Genomic DNA, 21,098 nt, shown 5'->3' with positions numbered 1-21,098 from the left:
ACCCCCTCCAGCCCCCTGGCCAGGTGTCCCCGGGGGCAGGACAAGGGGTCCCCTCCCTGGGTCTGCGAAAGGTGCTGGGTCCTGCTGTCCTCAGGGACCACTGGGGCCCCGTCCCTCCCTGGGTTCGGCTCCCTCTGAGGAGCAAGAGTTCCTAGGGGCAGAGACTGTGTCTGCCCTCCGGGAACTCACCCTCGTGCCCTGCCTCAGTTTCCCCATCTGTACATGGGCAACAGTAGGCGTTCCTACTCCCAGCTGCCATGTGAACAAGTGGCCACGTGGAGGATACTTTTAAAAAGTTTTGTTGTGGTAAAATAGTCATAACATGAAACCTGCCATCTTGGCCATTTCTAGGTGCACAGCTCAGGCACATTAAGCACACTCCTTGCTATGTAGCCCTCACCACCCTCCTGTCCAGAAGTTTCTCACCTTCCCAAACTGAAACTCTGTCCCCAGGGAACACTCACTCCCCGTCCCCTCCCCAGCCCTGACGCCTCCTATCCTCTCTGTCTCTGTGAATCTGACTCTAGGGACCTCCTAGGAGTGGAATCAGACAGGACGTGTCCTTTTGTGTCCGGCGTCTCTCACTGGGCGTGACGTCCTCAAGGTGCAACCATGCTCTGGCCTGTGTCTGAGCCTCACTTATTTTATTTTTTTAATTTTGAGACTGCACCTCGCTCTGTTGCCCAGGCTGGAGCGCAGTAGCGAGATCATAGCTCACTGCAGCCTCAACCTCCTGGGCTCAAGCGATCCTCCTGTCTTGATTTCCCAAGTAGCCGGGGACCACAGGTGCACACCACACCTGGCTAAGATTTATATTTTTTGAAGAGATGGGGTTTTGTAGAGATGTTGCCGAGGCTGGTCTTAAACTCCTGTGCTCAAGCGATTATCCTGCCTCGGCTCCCACAGTGCTGGGTTACTGGGTGAGCTACTGCATTGAGCCTTCTCATTCTTCTTCAAGGCTGAATAATATTCCACTGTGCAGAGGACTCGTGCTGTGCTGACCCATCCAACCGCTGACGGACACCTGGTTTCCCCAACTTTTTTTTTTTTTTTTTTTTTTTGAGACGGAGTCTTGCTCTGTCACCTGGGCTGGAGTGCAGGGGGGCAATCTCAGCTCACTGCAACCTCCACCGTCCAGGTTCAAGCAATTCTGCCTTAAGCCTCCCAAGTAGCTGGGATTACAGGCACGTGCCACGACACCTGGCTAATTTTTGTATCTTTAGCAGAGACGGGGTTTCACCATGTTGGCCGGGCTGGTCTCCTGACCTCAGGTGGTCTACCGGCCTTGGCCTCCAACAGTGCTGGGATGACAGGCGTGAGCCACGGCGCCTGACCTTCCCCCACTTTTTGGCTGTGGGGATGGAGCTGTTGTGAGCTTGGTGTGTGGATCATTCCCAAACCCCGCTCCTCATTCCCAAACCCCGCTCCTCATTCCCTTGGGTATATGCCCAGAAGTGGACTCGCTGGGTCCAACCTTAATGCTGTTTAATTTAAGAACCTGACAGAATGGCTGGGCGCGGTGGCTCACGCCTGTAATCCCAGCACTTTGGGAGGCTGAGGCGGGTGGATCACCTGAGGTCAGGAGCTCGAGACTAGCCTGGCCAACATGGTGAAACCCCGTCTCTACTAAAAATACAAAAATTAGCCTGACGTGGTGGTGGGCGCCTGTAATCCCAGCTACTTGGGAGGCTGAGGCAGGGGAATGGCATGAACCCGGGAGGCAGAAGTTGCAGTGAACGGAGACCGGGCCACTGCACTCCAGCCTGGGGGAAAGAGTGAGACTCAGTCTCAAAAAAAACAAAAACAAACAAAAAACCTGCCAGACTATTTTCACAGTGGATGCCCCATTTTATGTCCGCACCAGGGCATGGGAAGGCTGTGGCGTCCCCACCTCCTCGCGCAGGATGTTTTCTGCTCTCAGCTTTGCTGGCAGCTGTCCCGGCGGCGCGCAAGCGCACCTCACTGTGGTCGGCAGAGTCAAGCCCCGCCAGCCGCCAAGTCACCTGTGCACACCGGCATCCCCGCTCGTCAACGCCTTGACCTCCCCAATCCCCGCGCCGTCCCTCTGAGAATCTGTGGGGCCTCCGGGGGCGGGGGGTCTGAACGATGGCGTCACCACTGTTTCCATCGCACCCAGACCGTCAATTACGACGCAGGGTGGGGCCGCGGTGCCTGAGCACGTCTGGGAGCTCTGCGCCGAGAGTGTGATGACGGTGCGGGAGGGGGCGTGGAGAGGCACCGAGGGGGCTTGTGTCCAAGGACCCAGCGTGCAGGGGCACAGGGAGGGAAACGCAGGGAATGAGGCGTGAGCTCCTGCCGCCCCCGCCCAGCTCCCAGCAGACCCGCCGGGGGACGCCCCCTTTCTGGAGACAAGAACATCGAGTCCGACCCGGCCAGGTGTCGCCTAAGGCCACCGGGCGATTTTCGGGCCCTGCCCCACGGTGAACTCTAACCCTGTTCTGCAGCCTGTGGAGAGGGCAGCCGACCTCAGCCCCGGACGGCTGCGTGGTGCAGGCAGCTGCGCAGTGACCTGGATGTTCGTGCCTGGCTCACCTTGGGCTCTTGCAGCGGCTGGAGCCAAGTCCGGGCCCTGGGAGCCCCAGGCAGCTGTCCCTCTACGGCTCTGCGCACCCTCACCCCGCCCTGGCACCAGCCACAGGGTTGTGCCGATACCCTGAGTTGGTGGTTAGGGGTCCTGATTGGTGCTGGGAGGGAGCTTTGGGAGCCTTTGGGTGGTGACGGGGAGGGGGGCAGGGGTCGTGGGAATGGCTCCAGGGGAACAGTAGGTACAGACCCAGGGAGATCAGCCAACCCCAAGGGACCCCCAGCTGCCTCACCCCAAACCCGCGTGCTCCCCGCAGGCAGGACCCAGCCTTGCAGGTCAGCAGAGTGAGTGGTTCATGATGGGAAAGGAACAAGCTGGCTGTGCGCCCAGGGGGAAGGGACCCTGGAGGGGCTCTCAGGGCTCGGAGCAGCCGAGGCGGATGTCAGTGCCAGGTGAGGGCCCAGCTGCCCTGACGCAGTGTGGCCAGGCTGCCAGCCGAGAGGACTCAGAGCCCCATAGAGGGGACAAGGACACAAATTAGCCTAAAAGCATGAACTCAGCGCTGGCGGCTGGCTGGACTGCGGTCATTACCACGCCCGCTAAATCACACGGATTTTCTGGATAGGTAGGTAGGACTGTCAGTCGGGAACAGCTTTCTGGAAGGTTCTGGGCTTCTGGGCTGGGATCCAGGCGCTGGCTGGCAGCGTCCCCAGGGCAGCAGGGCCTGACCTCCCTCAAGCCCTTGATACCCACAAGCACGGCCTGTGGTGTGGCAGGGGTGCAACTCCCTCTGGGGACCGGCTCAGATCGGGACACCACCCCCAGACCTGCCCCTGACCCATCTGACGGTCCCAGCCTGCAGTGGCCACCTTTGCTGGGTGGGGCAAGCCACCTCTGCCTGGGGAGGCCGTGGCACCTTTTGCCCGGAGAACCACCCTGGGTTCATTCACCCTTGGGCGGCTCCGGCTGGGCCCTGGGGAAGCCAGCAGGGGCCCCAAGGCACCTGAGGGATGCACTGGGAGGAGCCTGTGCTCCAAGGCCCCACCCACACCAGCTCCCTCCTCCTGCCTGGTCCTGAGCCCTGCCTTTCCACAGGGACCAGGGACCCCCAAAACCCTCCCTGAGAGCTGGGTCCTGCACCCGGGGAAACCCCTCAACCCTGGCGGCTGGGTCCCCAGGCCCGTCTCTCTATACCAAACCACCTCCTTCCGGGACCCCACAGGGCTGTCTCCACTCAGACCCCCTGCACAGCAGACCGGAGGGGCCTGGCTTCCTGGTTCCTTCTTCAACCCCACCACCCCGGCCCAGTGCCTTCTCGGGAGGGGGCGGCCATGCAAAGGCCCTCGGGCAACAGAGCAGAGTCAGAACTGCAGGTGTTCGGGGCCCCCTCTTAAAGCCGCCCCCACGAGGCCTAGCTTGGTTAAGGCCCCCACCTCCGGACAGAGGGTGCCGAGTGGGGCTGGGGTCCGAGCTGGGCTGAGCAACAGAGGGGCTGTGTTGCACCCAGCACCAGGCCACACCCGGACACAAGGAGGCCGGAGAGGAGGAGCTTTTCATCCTCTTTTGTTAAAAACAGACTAGCACCAATGTGACGCGTGCCACGAGACACCAAGACGGCCGAGTCACAGAGGAAAAACCCGAACACGACACAGAACTGAGGAGAGTCCAGGCCTGAGCTGGTGGGGGCCACACCCGTGGGCCCTGGTTGCTGGGAGGCATGGGGCTCACGCCTGGGCGCCTCGGGCCGGGGTCTCCGGGCCTCACTTGGCCGGCCGCGTGATGAAGCGCGTGGAGAAGTCGAACAGGTCCCGATTGATCTTGCGCAGGTTGCGCACCTCGTCCTCCAGCTCCGTCACACGGACGCGCAGCTGGTCCTGGCCGCCGAGCACGCTCTGCGGGAGAAGTCGGGGTCAGAGGGCGGAAGTGGCCTGGGGTGTGCTGGAAGGGGGCCACTCACCCCCACTGGCCAGGACTGACCCCAGCCTCAGGCCCCGCCCCGCCCCTCCCGAGGCCCCGCCCCGCCCGAGGCCCCGCCCACCTTCTCCATGGTGCTGCACAGGACAGCCTGCAGCTGCTCCGTGCGGTCCAAGTAGCTGGGCTCCGAGCCCTGTAACACAGAGAGCCACGTGACCTCGGGGCACGTCCTGTCACACACCACACGCTTTGCCCATCCCACCCCCGCCAGCGTGGGCAGGCACTCAGCCAGGGAGGGGCCACCGTGATGCCCACAGACAGAAGGGAAGACTGAGACAGGGGCGTTCACCTCCCTCGAGCCTGCAGATGACAACCCTGACCCTGGCCATGCAGTCATCACCCAGTGCCTCTGATCCTCCACGACTGCGCCCAAGGATGTGGCTGGGGATGGGGGTGCAGATGGCCACACCACAGACAGGGGGCCTGGGCCAGACCTGGAAGGACCCGCAAGCCCAGGGAAGGCTCTGGGACACAGGGCCCGGCGAGGGCCTCACAGACAGTGAGCACCTCCAGCCATGGGGAGAGCCTGGCCGGCCCAGCAAGGCCACTGCCCTGTACAGAGGGACCAGTTACATGGAGGGACATTGCTGGGGGATCAGAGGTCGGGAACCCGCCTCCTGGATGAAGCGCCTTGGGCCCCAGCAGCGCCTGTCTGTGGGACAGGCCGACATTCCAGTGTCAGCTGGATTGGAACAAGGGTCACAGAGGACTAGCAGCCGTCACGGGAGGAAGGGACCCAGGTGGGGCGGCTAGGGAAAGGTGGCGGCATTACCGGAGGGCATGGCCTGGCCCCCTCTGGAATCCCACCGTGGCCAACTAGGTGGGGTTCTAGGGAGAGCGCTTGGCTGGGCAGGAATCATGGGAGCCGCTGCTGCCCTGGGCGGAGGCAGTGGCCGGGCAAGCACCCTAGCGTGGAGCTGGCTCTGCCGCTGGAGGCCTGTTTTCACTCCGAAAGTTCCGGCACTTTCTGAACAAAAAGCTCGCCCCTCTTTGCGCCCACACTGTTAGCAGTCAGTCCAGCCTGTGCTCCTGGCCTCCTTGCAGTCTGAGGGGCCTTGCGGATGCCCAGACGGTGGCGGTCCCCTGCCTGCCCGCCCCAAGCCCACTGGTAGATGTGGGAAGACAGAGCGTCACTCCATGAGGAAGCACGGACAAGGGAGATAACGGCATCTCCTGGTGCAGGGCCTGTCAGGCCGTCAGGCTGTCGGGCACCCTCCAGATAAAAAAAGCAATCTGTACTCAGGTAAGAAGAGGGCGCGTGGGGAGAAGTGTCAAGCGCCAGAGCCCAGCGAGGGACACAGACAGTGACGTGAGACACCAAGGACGCAGGCAGCTCATTGAAGGTCGGGGAGTGGGGCGGAAACACGCTGGGAAGCCTCGCCAGGCCCAAGGAACCCCCAGCTCCCACCCCAGCCCAGCCCAGCCAACCACACTGGCTTCTATGAGGGTCCTGGGGCTGGGGAGGGAAGTGTTCTGGAAGTCACTCTACCCTCAGAAGGTAAGGGAGCCCACCCTAGTACCTGCACAAAGCGGGGGTTGGTGCTGAGCTGCAGGGAGTGAGGGCGTGACTGTGGCCAGGCCGAGAGGCTGCCCCCAGCCCACGTGGGAGCCACCTGCAGCCACCAGGGCCCCACCCACTCCCTGCCCTCACAGCTGCTCCTGCACCTTCGGCAGCCCAGACGTGAACCTTTTGGCCCTCACAGCCCGAAGTATGGGACATCGTTCTTTTGCAGAAAGACCTAACTGACTGTCAGATATCCAGCGACAGGAAGGCTGGTGTGTGGGGCGCGCAGCTCGGCCCTGCTGGCCGGGGGAAGAGGGGTGGTTAACTTCTCAGAGCCTCTGGGTCCATACTGAGAGTGGGCAGAGGCCCCACCGAGCATCACCATCCCACTCACAGGACGCGCCCTCCAGTGCCGGGCTTGTGGGGAACCGCCGCACGGGCGCCAGGACCAAGGGCGCGAAGGAGCCCAGGGCCCGCGGGGTCTTCCGGGACAAAAGGGCAGTGGGGGTTCCCTGCTGGGGGCCGTACCTGCTGGTGGAGGCCCAGGCGCAGAGTGAGGCCCCCGTGGCGCGGCTCGTCCCCGTGCTCGGCGCCCAGCAGGTGCTTGTTGAAGTGGGGCAGCGGCAGGCTGGGCCTGAAGTCTGAGCTCAGCATGCTGACGGGCGCCAGCAGGATGGTGGCGTTGGTGACTGGGCCTGGGGGGCGCGGAGGTCAGGCCCCGCCCCATCCCAGCCAGGCCCCACCCCACAGCAAGCCAGGTTCCGCCCCATCCAGGGCAGTCCCCACCCCGTCCCATACAGGCCCCGCCCCACAGCCAGGCCCCGCCCAACAGCAAAGCCAGTCCACGCCCCCAGCCAGGCCCCGCCCCACGGCCAGTCCACGCCCCCAGCCAGGCCCCGCCCCACAGCAAACCAGTCCCCGCCCCCACCCAAGCCAAGCCCGGAGCTCCTGCTGGCTTTTTCCCCTGCGCGCTGGCCGCGGGCTGAGCAGAGGCGCACCCACCTTTGAGGGCCACCGTCCGGATGCACTGCTTGCTCTGCACGTCCCAGAGGCGCACGGTCTCGTCGTGGGAGCCTGAGAGCAGCACGCTGCCGTCAGTGGACACTGACAGGCAGGTCACCTGGTTCCTGGACAGACAGACAGGGGTCAGGTGCCAGACAGGACGTGCCTGGGAGCCCCCGCCCCGTTCCCACGTCCCCACCTGTGCCCTTTGAAGACCTTCCCGGCGTCCTGCTCTGGGTGGAAGCTCCTCTCCCTCTGTCCGGGCTGCGAAGGCCGAGACGGGTGTGAGCCGCAGGCCCGATGCCCTCAGCCCCGATGCCCTCAGCCCCAGGGCAGGGTGCAGCCCACAGACCGCGGCACTCACCCAGGTGAAGAGGTCGACCTGGAAGATGGAGCCCTCACTGCCCCCGCAGAACATGTGGTGCTCAGCCAGGTCCATGGTCACCGCCATGATGGACACGTCAAAGAGGACGGAGAGGAGCAGCTCCCCCGAGGAGACCTCCCATAGCTGCGGGTAGGCAAAGGGCGTGGGGCTCGGCCCGGCGGGGGGGAACCCGAGGACCCCGTGGGAACAGGGGCACCAGGGAGGTCAGGCGTCGCCTGTCCTCTGGCCCTAGGGCTTGCGACTTTGGGTGAAAGCCGTCACCATGTGGGTCTTGGGGGCCAGGGGACACGGCCTGTGCTGAAATGGAGCTTGGTCTCCGGCTGATGACCCCTGGTTCTCCCTCCCAGGACCACCGGTCACGACTCAAGCGTAGTGATGACCTCCGATTCCCCAGGCTTGGCCAGGGAGCCGGGCCAGAAACGGTGAATGAGTAGGAATTTCGAGGCTGGCAGACCTCCCCAGACGTCCTTGGGCTCAGAGTACCAGGGGGTTAAAAGCCGTCTGGAGTCCTGACAGCAGGGAGCGGGAGGAGGCGATTCCTGCCTTCCTGGCTGAGGACCTGTGGCTGCTGGGCTCTGCTTATGGACCGTGGTGGGGTGGGGGCGGCGTACCTTCACCGTCTGGTCCAGTGAGGAGGTGGCCACCCGGGCCAGGGGGCCCCCAAAGCCGCAGTGCAGGTCCGTGATGGGGAGCGTGTGGTGAGACCAGACGTGCCGGGGCGCCGGAATCCTGGAGGGGTCGGCCTGCAGCACGCTGAGCGGGGTGGGGCAGGTGCTCAGCAGGCGGGGAGGGGAGGGAACAGGGCAGTCCACGCCTCCAGCACCCACCTTACGCACCCACCTGCCTCCACTCAGCAGCCTGGCCTGCCTCACCTGAGTAAACTCAAGGCTGGGCCCCCACGGCCCCCAGAACAAACCAGACCCCAGTGTGGGCAGCCAGGACCCCTGGGATGATCACTCCGTCCTCTGCACTCCAGCCCCCAAGAGAGAAGCCCCTTCCTGCCAGGGGCCTTGGCGCCTCCTCTCCCCGCCTGAGCCTGGGTGCAGTTCCAGGTGCAGGCCTGGGTGCGCAAGGCGCTACCTGCAGAGGCTCCAAACCAGCACCAGGCAGTCCTTGCCCCCCGAGATGAAGTGGCTGCTGTCCCCTGTGAACTGAAGGCAGGAGACGTCCTGGTAGTGTCGACTCAGGATGACCAGAAGGTTCCCGGTGGAGACCTGTGAGGGGCAGAGGGTATCCAGGTCAGGGGAGGAAAGCCCCAGGGGAGGAAAGGGGGGCTGCAGCCCCAGGAACCCACCACTGCACGGCCATGGCCACACTGTCGCCCCCTGCCTGCCCTGCCCCAGGACTGTGGGGTGACCCTGTCAGGGCAGGGGCCAGCAGGTACAGTGGGGCCTCGTCGCGCCCCTGCCTGGGCTGGGTGGGCACCTGTTCCCGCCTCGTCCCCACCTGCATGATGGCCCAGGAAGGGGCAAGTTTCCTGCCCTTCCCTGCTGCCTCAGGGAGGTGCTGGTCCCCTGTGAGCCTGACCCCAGGCGTCCTGTGTGGGCCCCGTAGGAACGGCTGCACTCAGGACCTGCAGGCAGCTCCCACCATTCAACGGGAAGTCGCTTCTGGGCAGGCTGTGGTGGCCTGACCCAGGGTGATGGCAGCTTGAGCTCCGGCAGGAAGCCAGGCAGCTCCATCTGAGGAAGAGGACAGGGAGCCCCTTCCAGGACGCCTGGGGAGGGCTGAGATGCTCTGGGGGGGGTTGTGGGTTCGAGGGCTGAGATGCTCTGGGGGGGTTGTGGATTGAATCGTGTTTCCCCCCAAAAGCCTGTTAAAAGTCCCGACCTGGGACCTGTGAATGGCCTCATTTAGACGCAGTGTCTCTGCATAAGTTAAGATGAGATGGTTCTGGAGCGGGGGCATCCATCTGTGTGTCCCGGTTGTTGTAAGCTGAGAGAAGTGCAAACACACAGGGGCTCCACGTGGCAGTGGTGGCAGCAGAGGCAGGGGACAGTCGCCCACAAGCCAAGGGCGCCAAGGGGCGCCGGCCACCACCGGAGAGGTGGGAAGGCTCTTCCCAGGGCCTCCAGGGGCAGCGCGTGGCCCCGCAGACACCTTGATTTAGGACGTCTGGCCTCAGGGATGGGGGCCGAGTTTCTGTTGTCGAAAGTCCCTGTGCATCGTGCTTTGTTGGGGCAGGCGGAGCCTGCTGGGCCCAGATCTGACAGGCCATGCCCTCTCTGGGCCTCGCTTTCCTCGCATGCAAAACCCAGGGTGGCTGGGGAGGGTTAAATGGCACCAGAGGAAGCAGGATCCAGGTCAGCCCCAAACCACAGAGGGCAGCTCTGGTGACCACCACTGCCCGGGGCCGGGACAGACTGGGCAGCTTCAGAACATCAGTGCCTCTCGGGAGGTCCCTGACCCTGTGGCGTGGGAGGGGCGGACCAGCTCCCGCCCCACAGCCCTGGCTGTCAGGTTTCCACCAGCCCACTCCTGACTCACTGCTCACACACCCGTCACCCACACAGAGAACAGGAGGAGGATTTCGACCGTGGCAGGGGGGTACAGTGGAGGCAGTCCCGGCCTGAGCTCCGGCTATGTGGGGCACCCCCTCGTGGTCACAGCTCACACGGGTCAGAAACTCTCCAGGAGGGCCAGCTGCAGTGGCTCACGCCTGTCATCCCAACACTTTGGGAGGCTGAGGAGGGCGGATCACCTGAGACCAGGAGTTCGAAACCAGCCTGGCCAACGTGGCAAAACTCCGTCTCTAATAAAAATACAAAAATTAGCCAGGCGTGGTGGCGGGCGCCTCTAATCCCAGCTACTCGGGAGGCTGAGGCAGGAGAATCGCTTGAACCTGGGAGCCCGAGGTTGCAGTGATCTGAGATCGAGCCACTGCACTCCAGCCCGGGCAACAGAGCGAGACTTCATCTGAAAAAAAAAAAAAAAAAATGGAGGCGGCTAGGGGAGCAGGGGTCTGGCAGTGGGTGCCACCCAGCACACTGTCCCGAGCCAAGAACAGGAAGGGTCCCGCCTAAGACATCCCCCATGGGGTGATGACACATTTAATTCCTACCCACATGCCCCTCTGCGCCAGACTGACAGCAACCAGGGCTAGGAGGTCTATTGTTAGGGGTGACTCGTGAGCTACGGCTTCCCTGCCTCAGTTTCCCTCTCAGCAACAGCATCCTAGTTTCAAAATCATGGACTGAGATGTGAAAGCCTTGGGATCCCAGGCATGGTGGCGCATGCCTATAATCCCAGCTACCTGGGAGGATCGCTTGAGCCCAGGAGTTCAAGAGCAGCTACGGCAATGTAGTGAGACCCCATCTCAAAAATAAGTTTAAAAATTAAATACATACACACGTGTCCTGAGGGTGAGATAATGATGCCTCCTGTCATTCCCGTGCTGCCCGTCCAGACCCCCCTTTTTTTTGGAGACAAGGTCTTGCTCTGTCACCCAGGCTGGAGTGCAGTGGTACGATCTCATCTCACTGCAACTTCTGCCTCTCGGATTCAAGTGATTCTCATGCCTCAGCCTCCCAAAAAGCTGGGACTATAGGTGTATGCCACCATGCCCAGCTAATTTTTGTATTTTTTGCAGACATGGGTTTTCACCATGTTACCCAGGCTAGTCTTGAACTCCTGGCCTCAAGTGATCTGCCCGTCTCAGCCTCCCAAAGTGCTGGGATTCCAGGCATGAGCCGCCATGCCCATCCCCTGGTGGCCTTTTTATCTCTCCGAGAATGCTCATGCCTACCCAGCCCTCTCAGTTCTCTGAGCAGCCCACTGGGGGAAGCAAGGACAAGGTCAGGAAGGGCAGAAACATGGTTACCTTTGGGTCTTCTGGCCTCAGATCTTGTACTGTCTGCCCTGCTCTATGTGGGGTTGAGGGCAGGTCTCCCCCGAAATATAATGGACCATTTGTGAAAACACAGCCGGTGATCTAACGCCGCAGCTACGGTACGGGCCAAACTCCAAGAGGCCTGACTTTGTGAATGAAGTCTCCCTGGCACATCTCTGTGCCCACTCACTCACACATCATCCAGGGCTGCTTCCCCTCACCAGGGCAGAGCTGAGAAGCTGGCCTAAATGCAAAGCCTGAACAGTTCACTCTGTCTCGCAGCGAGAGCATGGCAGGATCCGGGCTGTGAGCGTGTCTAGGAGTTGCTGTCACCTGGTTGGTCCAGCGGTAAGAAAAAGGCGGCACTGGCCGGGCGCGGTGGCTCACGCCTGTAATCCCAGTACTCTGGGGGGCCGAGGCGGGTGGATCACCTGAGGTCAGGAGTTGAAGACCAGCCTGACCAACATTGTGAAGTCCTTCTCTACTAAATACAAACAAATTAGCCAGGTGTGGTGGTGGGCGCCTGGAATCCCAGCTACTCAGGAGACTGAGACAGGAGGATTGCTTGAACCTGGGAGGCAGAGGCTGCATTGACTACCGGCATGAGCCACTGCGCCCGGTCGCCCTTTATAACTTTCAAGTCACAAGTGCCAGGCGCTGCCGCCTGCGTGGAAGAGATGCCCGCTAGCCCTGGAAGATGCTGCGGTGTGTGAGTGCCGGGGACTGGGCTGCACCGGGCTCTATCCAAGCACTCAAAGCAGGATTAGGGCCAGTTTGGGATTCACAAGTCTCGAGGGGACCTGGAGAAAGGAGGCAGCAGGGTGAAGCTTAGGCTATAACCCCTGAGCAGTCACCCATCCCAGGGCCCCAGGCCGCATGGTTGTTCCCTGGTGCCCTGCAGGCGAAGCTCAGATGGGCTGAGATGTCCTGTGGGAAACCCTCATGCTTTGCTCCTCTTACCTCCCACAGGTGGATGCTTTCTGCAACTCCTGCCAGGACGTAGAGACCGTTGGGTGACGCAGTCAGACAGGTGACAGGCCCGGGGCACATGATCTTCTGCTGGAGCTGGTCCTAAGGATGCACAGTCAGCCTCGTGAGCCCCGTGCAGGACACGGGAGCTCCTACAGCAGTGGAGGGCGAGGGGAGGGGACGCCTGGGCGATGGCTAAGTCAGAGCACCAGGAAGAGGAGTCGGGAGCAGGGTGGTTTGAGCAAATGCATGGTCCAGCGAGGAAGTGTTCGCCCCTGCAAGAGGCTTCGAGGCTGGAGGTGGTAGATGTGAGGTTGGTGCTTCCTCTGAGGGTCAGAGGGGCCCTGGGTGGGAGGAGTACAGGAACAGAACGAAGAGGATCCAGAAGGACACTGGGGCCCAAGAGCCCAGTAGGCTTGTGCCCCAATCCTTCTATCCATAATGTCCAACCTAAGACCCCAAGCCTCAGCTTCCTCCTCTCTAAAATGGAAAAACTCAGCCGGGCGTGGTGGCTCATGGCTTTAATCCCAGCACTTTGGGAGGCTGAGGTGGGCGGATCACTTGAGGTCAGGAGTACGAGACCAGCCTGGCCAACATGGTGAAACCCTGCCTCTACAAAAAATACAAATGTGAGCCGGGTGTGGTGGTTGGTGCGGGCCTGTAGTTGCAGCTACTCAGGAGGCTAAGGCCCGAGAATCGCTTGAACCCTGGAGGCGGAGGCTGCAGTGAGCCGAGATCGCACCACTGCACTCCAGCCTCGGCGACAGAGTAAGACCCTGTCTCAAAACTAAAATAAAATGGGAGAAATTTATGAGTTGTGTGTAGACTCCATCAGGCAATGCTGGAGCACAGAGCCAGTCCCAAGAGATCTCAGCGGGCACACGGGGGAAGCAAGTAGCTTCAGGGACTGGCTGCATTTGGGCTTGGGAGTAGAGGGGCAACTGTGGGCGACGGTGAGTATCTGTTGCTTTATTGGAGAGATAAACATGAGTTTCCTGCGCCACCCCTTCATGGGAGACTCCCCCAGACCTTGGTCCTTCTCCCTTTTTCTCCAGAACCACAACATCCACAGAGCTCATAGGCCCCTTTTAATCAAATTTCGCGCTCCAAGAACTCGTGCATGCGCAATTGCCCCAAGGGACCCCCCGGAGCGTCTCCATTTCCCCCACTGCCCCCATAGCAGCCCAGGCCTGAGTCCCGCGCGTGCGCAGAGCGGCCTAACAGGTTGCACGTATCTCCCCAAAGCCCCCAGACCCGCGCATGCGCAGAGCGCCCGAACGGAGACCACCTCCCCTCCCCACGCCAATTCCGACTAAGAGTGCACGCGGCCCCCACCAACCCCTCCCCCGACTTCAGCCTCGGGCGCCCCATGACCCCCGCAGCCGAGCCCAGCAGCGAGCCCGCACCGCCGCACCTTCCGCTGCAGCTCCCAGGCGCTGATGTAGTTCTTGCCCAGCTGCGCCGCCAGCAGATACTCGCCATTGAGTAGCGCCAGGCCGCGGGGTCCCGCCTGGCCGCCGCGGTAGGTGAGCAGGTTGGCGCCCGAGTGAAGTTCCCACACGATGCAGCTCCACATCGGGGCCGCCGAGTCCGTACACACGGCCACCTCCATGGGCGCCGCCATCTTGCCTTCCCCACCGCCCCGGACGTGCGTCATCATCAGCGAGACGCGGACGACTGCCCCACGCGGGCCAGAGCGGCTGCCCCGCGGCCCCAGCGGGAGGCCGACCCGCGCATGCGCCCGTGCCTCGGAGAGAGGGGCTTTCTTGTGAAGTGGGGTTTCCCGCTTACCTGAGACTTGAGGGTCGCGCGGCCTGCTTAGAGATCTGGGGAGGCGACTTCTTCCAAGGCCCAGGGTCTCCGGCGATCAGTTAGTAGCTCTAGAGCTGGGGTACCTGACTTGGCCTTTTCCTCCAGGGCATTTTTGGCCAAGTGCCTCAACCTCTTGGATTCATTTATTTTTAAATGTTCAAATAATAAAGTTCCGACGTCACAGGCCTAAATGACACATTGCGCCTAAAAGAGAGAGCGCACACCCAGCAACATGGCTAGTTGGCGATGAATACATTGGAATTCACTGCTTCCTTGTTTATTTAGTTTTGTAGAGCGAGGGTCTCACTGTCCTGCCCAGGCTGGCCTCGAACTCCTGAGCTCAAGTGATCCTCCCAGCTCGGCCTGCCAAAGTGCTGGGATTACAGGCGTGAGCCACCGCGCCCGGCCCAGTGTTTCCTTATTGGTCGACATCTGCCTCCCTCTTGACCCCTCTTTAGGGGCCTCAGCATCTAAATTAGTCGGATAGCTTGGTGTAGGTCAAACAAGTCGCCAGTTCTGTCCGAGCCAAGCAGGGTCTAACCTCATGTCACGGCTGCCCGTCACAGACCATGTCTGAAAACGGCATTCAAAAAAAAAGGCCGGGCGCTTTGGCTCAGGCCTGTAATCCCAGCACTTTGGGAGGCCGAGGTGGGTGGATTACCTGAGATCAGGAGTTCGAGACTACCCTGGCCAACATGGCGAAACCCCGTCTTTACAAAAAGTACAAAAAGCCGGGCGTGGTGGGAGGCTGAGGCAGGAGAATCGCTTGAACCCGGGAGGCGGAGCTCTCAGTGAGCCGAGATCCCGCCACTGCACTCCAGCCTGGGCGAATGAGACTCTGTCTCAAAGAAAAAAATATATGTATTATTTATTTATACTAAATATATATCTAGTAGTGATGGGGGGGTCTCACTGTGTTGCTCAGGCTGGTCTCCAACACCTGGGCTCAAGCCTTGGCCTCTTAAACCGCTGGGATTACAGGCTTCAGCCAAACGTCTGGCCTAAAAACAGTATGATTTAAAATGTGCAATTAGTTGCCAACCCCTTAAAAAGGGATAAAAAGGGAGCATTCATTTAAAAGTCGGGATTTCCGCCCGGGGGTTGTAGCTGACCTGGGTCGTGTGCCCTCGAGCAGCAAGAGGCAGGGGCTGGAGGCTGGATGCGGGGTGCGGTCCCCGGAGGCGGTGCGACTCCCGGTCCGCGGCTCCCGGCGGAGGGCACGGCCGGGGCAGGAGGCTGGTGCCAGAGCGTGCGGCGCCGCAGCCCCGCTGGCCGCCAGGTGGCAGGCGCGAGCCACCGACCCCGAGCCCAGGCCAGAGGGAGGGCGGCCCCGGGGACCCGCCTGGTCGGCAGGAGGGGCCGTTTGAGCGGGGAGCCAGCGACCCCCAGAGAACCGTGTGCGGGGCAGGCCGGTGCGAAGGCCCTGGGGCAGGACCACGGAGCGGGGCCGGGCCGTGCAGGGCCTTGTGAACGAGACCTGGATTTCATTTTATCCTGGAAGGGAGGGAGGGAGGGAGTCCAATCCAAGGACCCGCTGTGCCTCCAGAGTTTCCTCCAACCTCATTTTTATTTTCTTTCTTTATTTTGCGACAGTCTTGCTCTGTGGCCCAGACTGGAGTGCAATGGTGCGATCTCGGCTCACTGCTACCTCTGCCTCCCGGGTTCAAGCGATTCTCCTGTCTCAGCCTCCCGAGTAGCTGGGATTACAGGTGTGAGCCGCCACGCCCAGCTAAGTTTTGTATTTTTAGTAGAGACGGAGTTTCACCATGTTGGCCAGGCTGGTTTCGAACTCCTGACCTCAGGTGATCTGCCCATCTCGGCCTCCCAAAGTGCTGGGATTACAGGCGTCAGCTACTGAGGCCGGCCTCCAACATTATTTTAAAAACATTATTAAAAAAAAATCGGCGGGGCGTGGTGGCTCCGGCCTGTAATCCCAGCACTTTGGGAGACCGAGGTGGGTGGATCACGAGATCAAAATCATCCTGGATAACAAGGTGAAACCCGTCTCTACTAAAAATACAAAAATTAGCTGGGCATGGCGGTGCATGCCTGTAATCCCAGCTACTCGGGAGGCTGAGGCAGGAGAATCGTGCAATCATGGCTCACTGTAGTCTCAAATTCCTGGGCTCAAGCCATCCTCCCACCTCAGCTTCCCGAGTAGCTGGAACCATAGGAACCACACTCAACTAATTTTGTGCTTTTTTTTTTTTTGCAGCGACAGGGTCTTGCTTTATTGCCCAGCTGGTCTTAAACTCCCGGGCTCAAATGATGCTCCCACCTCGGCCTCCCAAAGGGTTGGGATTACAGACATGAGCCACTGTGCCTGGCCCTGTTTTAATTTTTACTTTATTTATTTTTATTTTTTGTAGACAAGCAGGAGAGGTGGATCTCACTCTATTGCCCAGGCTGGTCTTTTTTTTTTTTTTTTTTTTTTTTGAGATGGAATTTTACTCTGTTGCCCAGGCTGGAGTGCAGTGGCGTGATCTCAGCTCACTTCGACCTCCGCCTCCTGGCTTCAAGTGATCTTCCTGCCTCAGCCTCCTGAATAGCTGGCATTGCAGGTGTTCACCACCACGCCCGGCTAATTTTTGTAGTTTTAGTAGAGACGGGGTTTCACCATGTTGGCCAGGCTGGTCTCGAACACCTGACTTCAGGTGATCCACCTGCCTCAGCCTCCCAAAGTGCTGGGATTACAGGCGTGAGGCACCGCACCTGGCCTTTTTTTCATTTTTCTTTTTCTTTTTTTCTTTTTTTTTTTTTTGAAATGGAGTCTTGCTCTTGTTGCCCAGGCTGGAGTGCAATGGCACAATCTGAGCTCACTGCAACCTCCGCCTTCCGGTTTCCAGCGATTCTCCTGCCTCACCCTCCGGAGTAGCTGGGACTACAGGCATGTGCCACCATGGCCGGCTAATTTATTTTGTATTTTTAGTAGGGACGGGGTTTCATCATGTTGGCCAGGCTGGTCTCAAACTCCTGACCTAGTGATTTGCCCGCCTCAGCCTCCCAAAGTGCTGGGATTACAGGCGTGAGCCACTGCACCTGGTTCATTTCTAGTTTTTCTTACAGAGTCTGGCCCTGTCGCCCAGGCTGGAGTGCAGTGGTACCGTCATAGCTCACTGCAGCCTCAACCTCCAGGGCTCAAGCGATCCTCCCACCTTAGCCTCCCGGGACCACAGGTGCACACCACCATACCTGACTAACGTTTTAATTTTTTGTAGATAGGGGCTCTCACCATGTTGCCCAGGCTGGTCTTGAACTCCTGGGTTGAAACCATCGTCTTTCCTCGACCTCCCAAGGTGCTGGGATTACAGGCATGAGCCACTGCCTGGCCCAGCCTGAAAGTTTTTAAATTCCCGGGTTCCAGGACATGCAGCAGACCGGGCAGGTGTGGGCTGCTGCCACAGGCAGGAGAGGGCAGGGGCAGCAGGAAGTCGATGGACTACAGTCTCCACCTTCTCACAGGCCTCCTGCTGCGGCCCAGCCCTAGCCAGGCCTTCCTCCCCTCCTCCCCTCCCTGGGGACGTGGCCAGGCCAGGCTGCAGTGTGAGGTCAGAGGTCACCCTGCCCCCAGCCTGGTTCCTGGAATGAGGACAGACTAATTGTGTTGGAGCAGGGGACAGAAGCCACACTTTGGGGGCATCTCCAGACCACCCGGCGGCCGGATCTCGTTGGTGCCAGCTGGAGGTTGTGAAGGGGGGGGTAACCAGGAAGGGGAAACTGAGGCACAGAGGCAGGAACGTTCCCCTCGGGGTGTAAGGCCCTCATTCTCCATCCCCTGCACATTTATGGAGCACCGCCAGTTTGCAGGCACTGATGAACCCAGCCAGACCCCAGTCGGCTTGGCTGCCCGGGTCCTGGCCCCACAGACCCAGCAGCTGCGGCCGTCCCGCGGCAGCCCCATCATTACCTATGCCAGTGGGGAGAGCAGCAGCCGGCTCTGGTAGCCCTCTGCTTTTGGAAGCGTCTCAGCCGCCGCCTCTCCAGTCTGGACTCTTGGCTGGCTCCGAAAATCTGCTATCAGAGGAGGGTTTGAGCTTCACCTCCGGGAGCCTCCCGCCCTCCTAGCAAGCACCTAGCAGGCGGCCCAGGGAGGTGGCTCGGCTCTGAGAGGCTAGGGGGTGGCTGGGCCCTTCCTGGGCTGGGGAGGAGGTTGGGGGCTGAGTCCGTCCCTGGCTGGGGAGGGAGGTGGGGACCTGGGGAGGAGGTGGGGGGCTGAGTCCCTCCCTGGCTGGGGAGAGGTGGGGGCCTGGGGAGGAGGTGGGGGGCTGAGTTCCTCCTTGGCTGGGGAGAGGTGGGGGCTGAATCCCTCCCTCCCAGGCTGGGGAACTCAGAGGTGCACCCCCTCCCTGACTCCCCGCCTCTGAGGCCCTCAGCTGCGGGTGAACAAGCAGGGCCTGACGATCCAGTTTGGGGTGGGGGCTTTCCCAGGGTTCTTCCCTCCTCTCCCTGGGGCCGGCGGGCTCCTCCAGGCAGTGAGTGGGACTCCATCTCCGGGACGCAGGGTTTAGCAGACTCATTTCTGGCTGGAATGGAAAATGCCATTCTCCCTTCCGGGGCCAGGGTCTAACGTGGGTTTCAGGAACCAACCGGCTGGGACAGGTGTGGGGGTGGTGTTGGTCCCTCGCCTCCAACACAGCCCTGGGGAGGGACGTGTCCCGGCCAGCCTCGGCCAGGATGGTGCGCGGGAGGCCGGGCAGCTGAGTCTGGGCCTGTCCACCTCCAGACGCTGACCCTCCTCCAGTCACGTCCACTGGGCGTGGGCAGTGGGAGGGTGGACAGTGGGTTAGGCGGCCCAGGAAACCCTTTCCTGGGAAAACGTTGCAATACCACTTTCTTTGGGTTTGTGGGCTAAGAACGAGAGGCCTTTTATTTTTTAATTTGTAATTAATTAATTAGTTAATGTTTTTAGAGACGGAGTCTCGCTCTGTCACCCAGGCTGGAGTGCAGTGGCGTGATCTCGACTCACTGCAAGCTCCGCCTCTGGGTTCATGCCATTCCCCTGCCTCAGCCTCCCCGAGTGTCTGGGACTACAGGCGCCCGCCACCACGCCCAGCTAATTTTTTGTATTTTTAGTAGAGACGGGGTTTCACCATATTGGCCAGGCTGGTCTTGATCTCCTGACCTTGTGATCCACCCGCCTCGGCCTCCCAAAGTGCTGGGATTACAGGCGTGAGCCACCACGCCCGGCCTAATTAATGTTTTTAGAGATGGAGTCTTGCTCTGTCACCCAGGCTGGAGTGCAGTGGGTCGATCTCAGCTCACTGCAACCTCTGCCTCCCAGGTTCTAGCAATTCTCCTGCCTCAGCCTCCCAAGAAGCTGGGACTACAGGTGCACACCACCACGCCCGGCTAATTTTTTTAATTTTAGTAGAGACAGGGTTTTGCCATGTTGCCTAGACCAGTCTCGAACTCCCGAGCTCAGGCAATCCACCCACCTTGGCCTCCCAAAATGCTAGGATTACAGGCGTAAGCCACCGTGCCCGGCCTTTTATTATTATTTTTAAGAGACAGAGTCCTGGCTGGCCCTGTGTGGCCAAGGTGGGTGTTATCATTTGAGGTCAGGAGTTCGAGACCAGCCTGGCCAACATGGTGAAAACCCGTTGCTACTAAAAGCACAAAAATTAGCCAGGCGTCGTGCCGCGTGCCTGTAATCCCAGCTACCTGGGAGGCTGAGTTGGGAGAATCGCTTGAACCCAGGAGGCAGAGGTTGTAATGAGCCAAGATTGTGCCATTGCACTCCAGCCTGGTTGACACAGTGAGACCCTGACTCAAAAAAAAAAAAAAAAAAAAAAAAAGGCCAGGCACAGTGGCTCATGCCTGTAATCCCAGCACTTTAGGAGGCCAAGGCAGGCAAATCACGAGGTCAGGATATCGAGGCCATCCTGGCCAACATGGTGGAACCCCGTCTCTACTAAAAATACAAAAATTAGCTGGGTGTGGTGGCGGGCGCCTATACTCCCAGCTACTCGGGAGGCTGAGGCAGGAGAATTGCTTGAACCTGGGAGGCAGAGGTTGGAGTGAGCCGAGAATGCACCACTGCACCCTAGCCTGGGAGAAAGAGCGAGACTTCGTCTCAAAAAAAAAAAAAAGAGAGAGAGAGAGAGAGACAGGGTCTGGCTGTTGCCCAGGCTGGAGTACAATGGCATGATCACTGTTCACCGCAGCCACCATGCCCGGCTTTTATTTTTTTTTTAATTTCTGGTAGAAATGGGGTCTCCCTATATTGCCCAGGCTGGTCTCAAACTCCTGGGCTCTATCCATCCTCCTATTCCAGCCTCCAAGTGTTGGGATTACGGGTGTGAACCTCCGACCCCAGCTGAGTCCCTTTACTATGTTCTGGGTTTGGGGGCTGCAAACTGGCTGTCCAGGGGCTGAATCTGGCCCTTGGTCTTGTTTCCTAGGACTCGAATGGCGTTGTAAGGGAAAAGGTGAAAATGTGGCCAGCACTGGAAAAGTTCCCTCCCCCAGCCACCAGGACGCCCCTGAACCCCAGATGCCTCCGCTCCAGGCGGCTTCACCAGTGGGCTGGTTCCTGGGCTCGCCTAGGAGGTGAAGGAGGGCAAACCTATGGGGGGCTCGGGAACAGGGTGTCCCGCTCCGCACAAGGGCCTCCATCTGGGCCGCACAGAGGGCGGAGGACGGGGGAGCCCCGTGCCTCCCACCCGAGGGGCCGCACCCTCCTGTCGTGGGCAGGCGGGGGACTGTGTGTCGGCTGCAGAGGATGGAAAGGAGTCTGTCAGAGCAAAGGGGGAGAGGGCTGTTCCCGGCGGTGGGACAGCTGTGTGAAGGCCCTGAGGCCGGACCGGGCCACTTGCCCTGGGAGCTCCGGTCAGATAACGCCAGGGGCGCCCGCATGCAGAGCCCTGTTGAGGCAGGAGGCGAGGGGTCAGGCTCGTGGGCAGGTGGCTGGGGGTGCGCATGCTGGCCCTGCCACACCTGTCATCCCAAATCCCTAAAACGGGATTGGTGTCGGGCTCTCAGCGAGGCACAGAGGTGCCCAGAGCGGCCTCCAGGAGCTCCCCTCGGCCCTGTGGACCTTGCGGTTGGATCCTTCTCTGGGGTGGGGACGTCCTGGGCA

General features: G+C 60.6%; 1 protein-coding gene across 1 annotated transcript; it reads right to left on the bottom strand.

Moving 5' to 3' along the window:
• Positions 1-4,092: 4,092 nt before the first annotated feature.
• Positions 4,093-15,268, bottom strand: WDR18 (WD repeat domain 18). The gene is made up of 11 exons (XM_004059621.5): positions 15,133-15,268; positions 13,623-15,021; positions 12,200-12,310; positions 8,491-8,624; positions 8,022-8,163; positions 7,390-7,533; positions 7,225-7,289; positions 7,026-7,150; positions 6,552-6,718; positions 4,584-4,652; positions 4,093-4,437 (listed from the first exon to the last, which is right to left on the bottom strand). The coding sequence occupies exons 2-11, from the start codon at positions 13,866-13,868 to the stop codon at positions 4,306-4,308; spliced, it is 1,335 nt and encodes a 444-aa protein (XP_004059669.1). The 5' UTR covers positions 13,869-15,021; positions 15,133-15,268; the 3' UTR covers positions 4,093-4,305.
• Positions 15,269-21,098: the final 5,830 nt, after the last annotated feature.

Source organism: Gorilla gorilla, chromosome 20, assembly GCF_029281585.2.
Source record: "Gorilla gorilla gorilla isolate KB3781 chromosome 20, NHGRI_mGorGor1-v2.1_pri, whole genome shotgun sequence".
In the NCBI taxonomy this organism is placed as follows: domain Eukaryota; kingdom Metazoa; phylum Chordata; class Mammalia; order Primates; family Hominidae; genus Gorilla; species Gorilla gorilla.
This window is presented reverse-complemented; position numbering and strand designations above follow the sequence as displayed.

Coding starts and splice junctions, on each gene's coding strand:
- WDR18 (XM_004059621.5), bottom strand. CDS start 13,868: ATGATGACGCACGTCCGGGGCGGTGGGGAAGGCAAGATGGCGGCGCCC. Junction 7,151..7,224: donor AAGGTCTTCAAAGGGCACAG/GTGGGGACGTGG, acceptor CTGTCTGTCCAG/GAACCAGGTGACCTGCCTGT. Junction 4,653..6,551: donor GCCTGGGCCTCCACCAGCAG/GTACGGCCCCCA, acceptor TCTGTGTTACAG/GGCTCGGAGCCCAGCTACTT.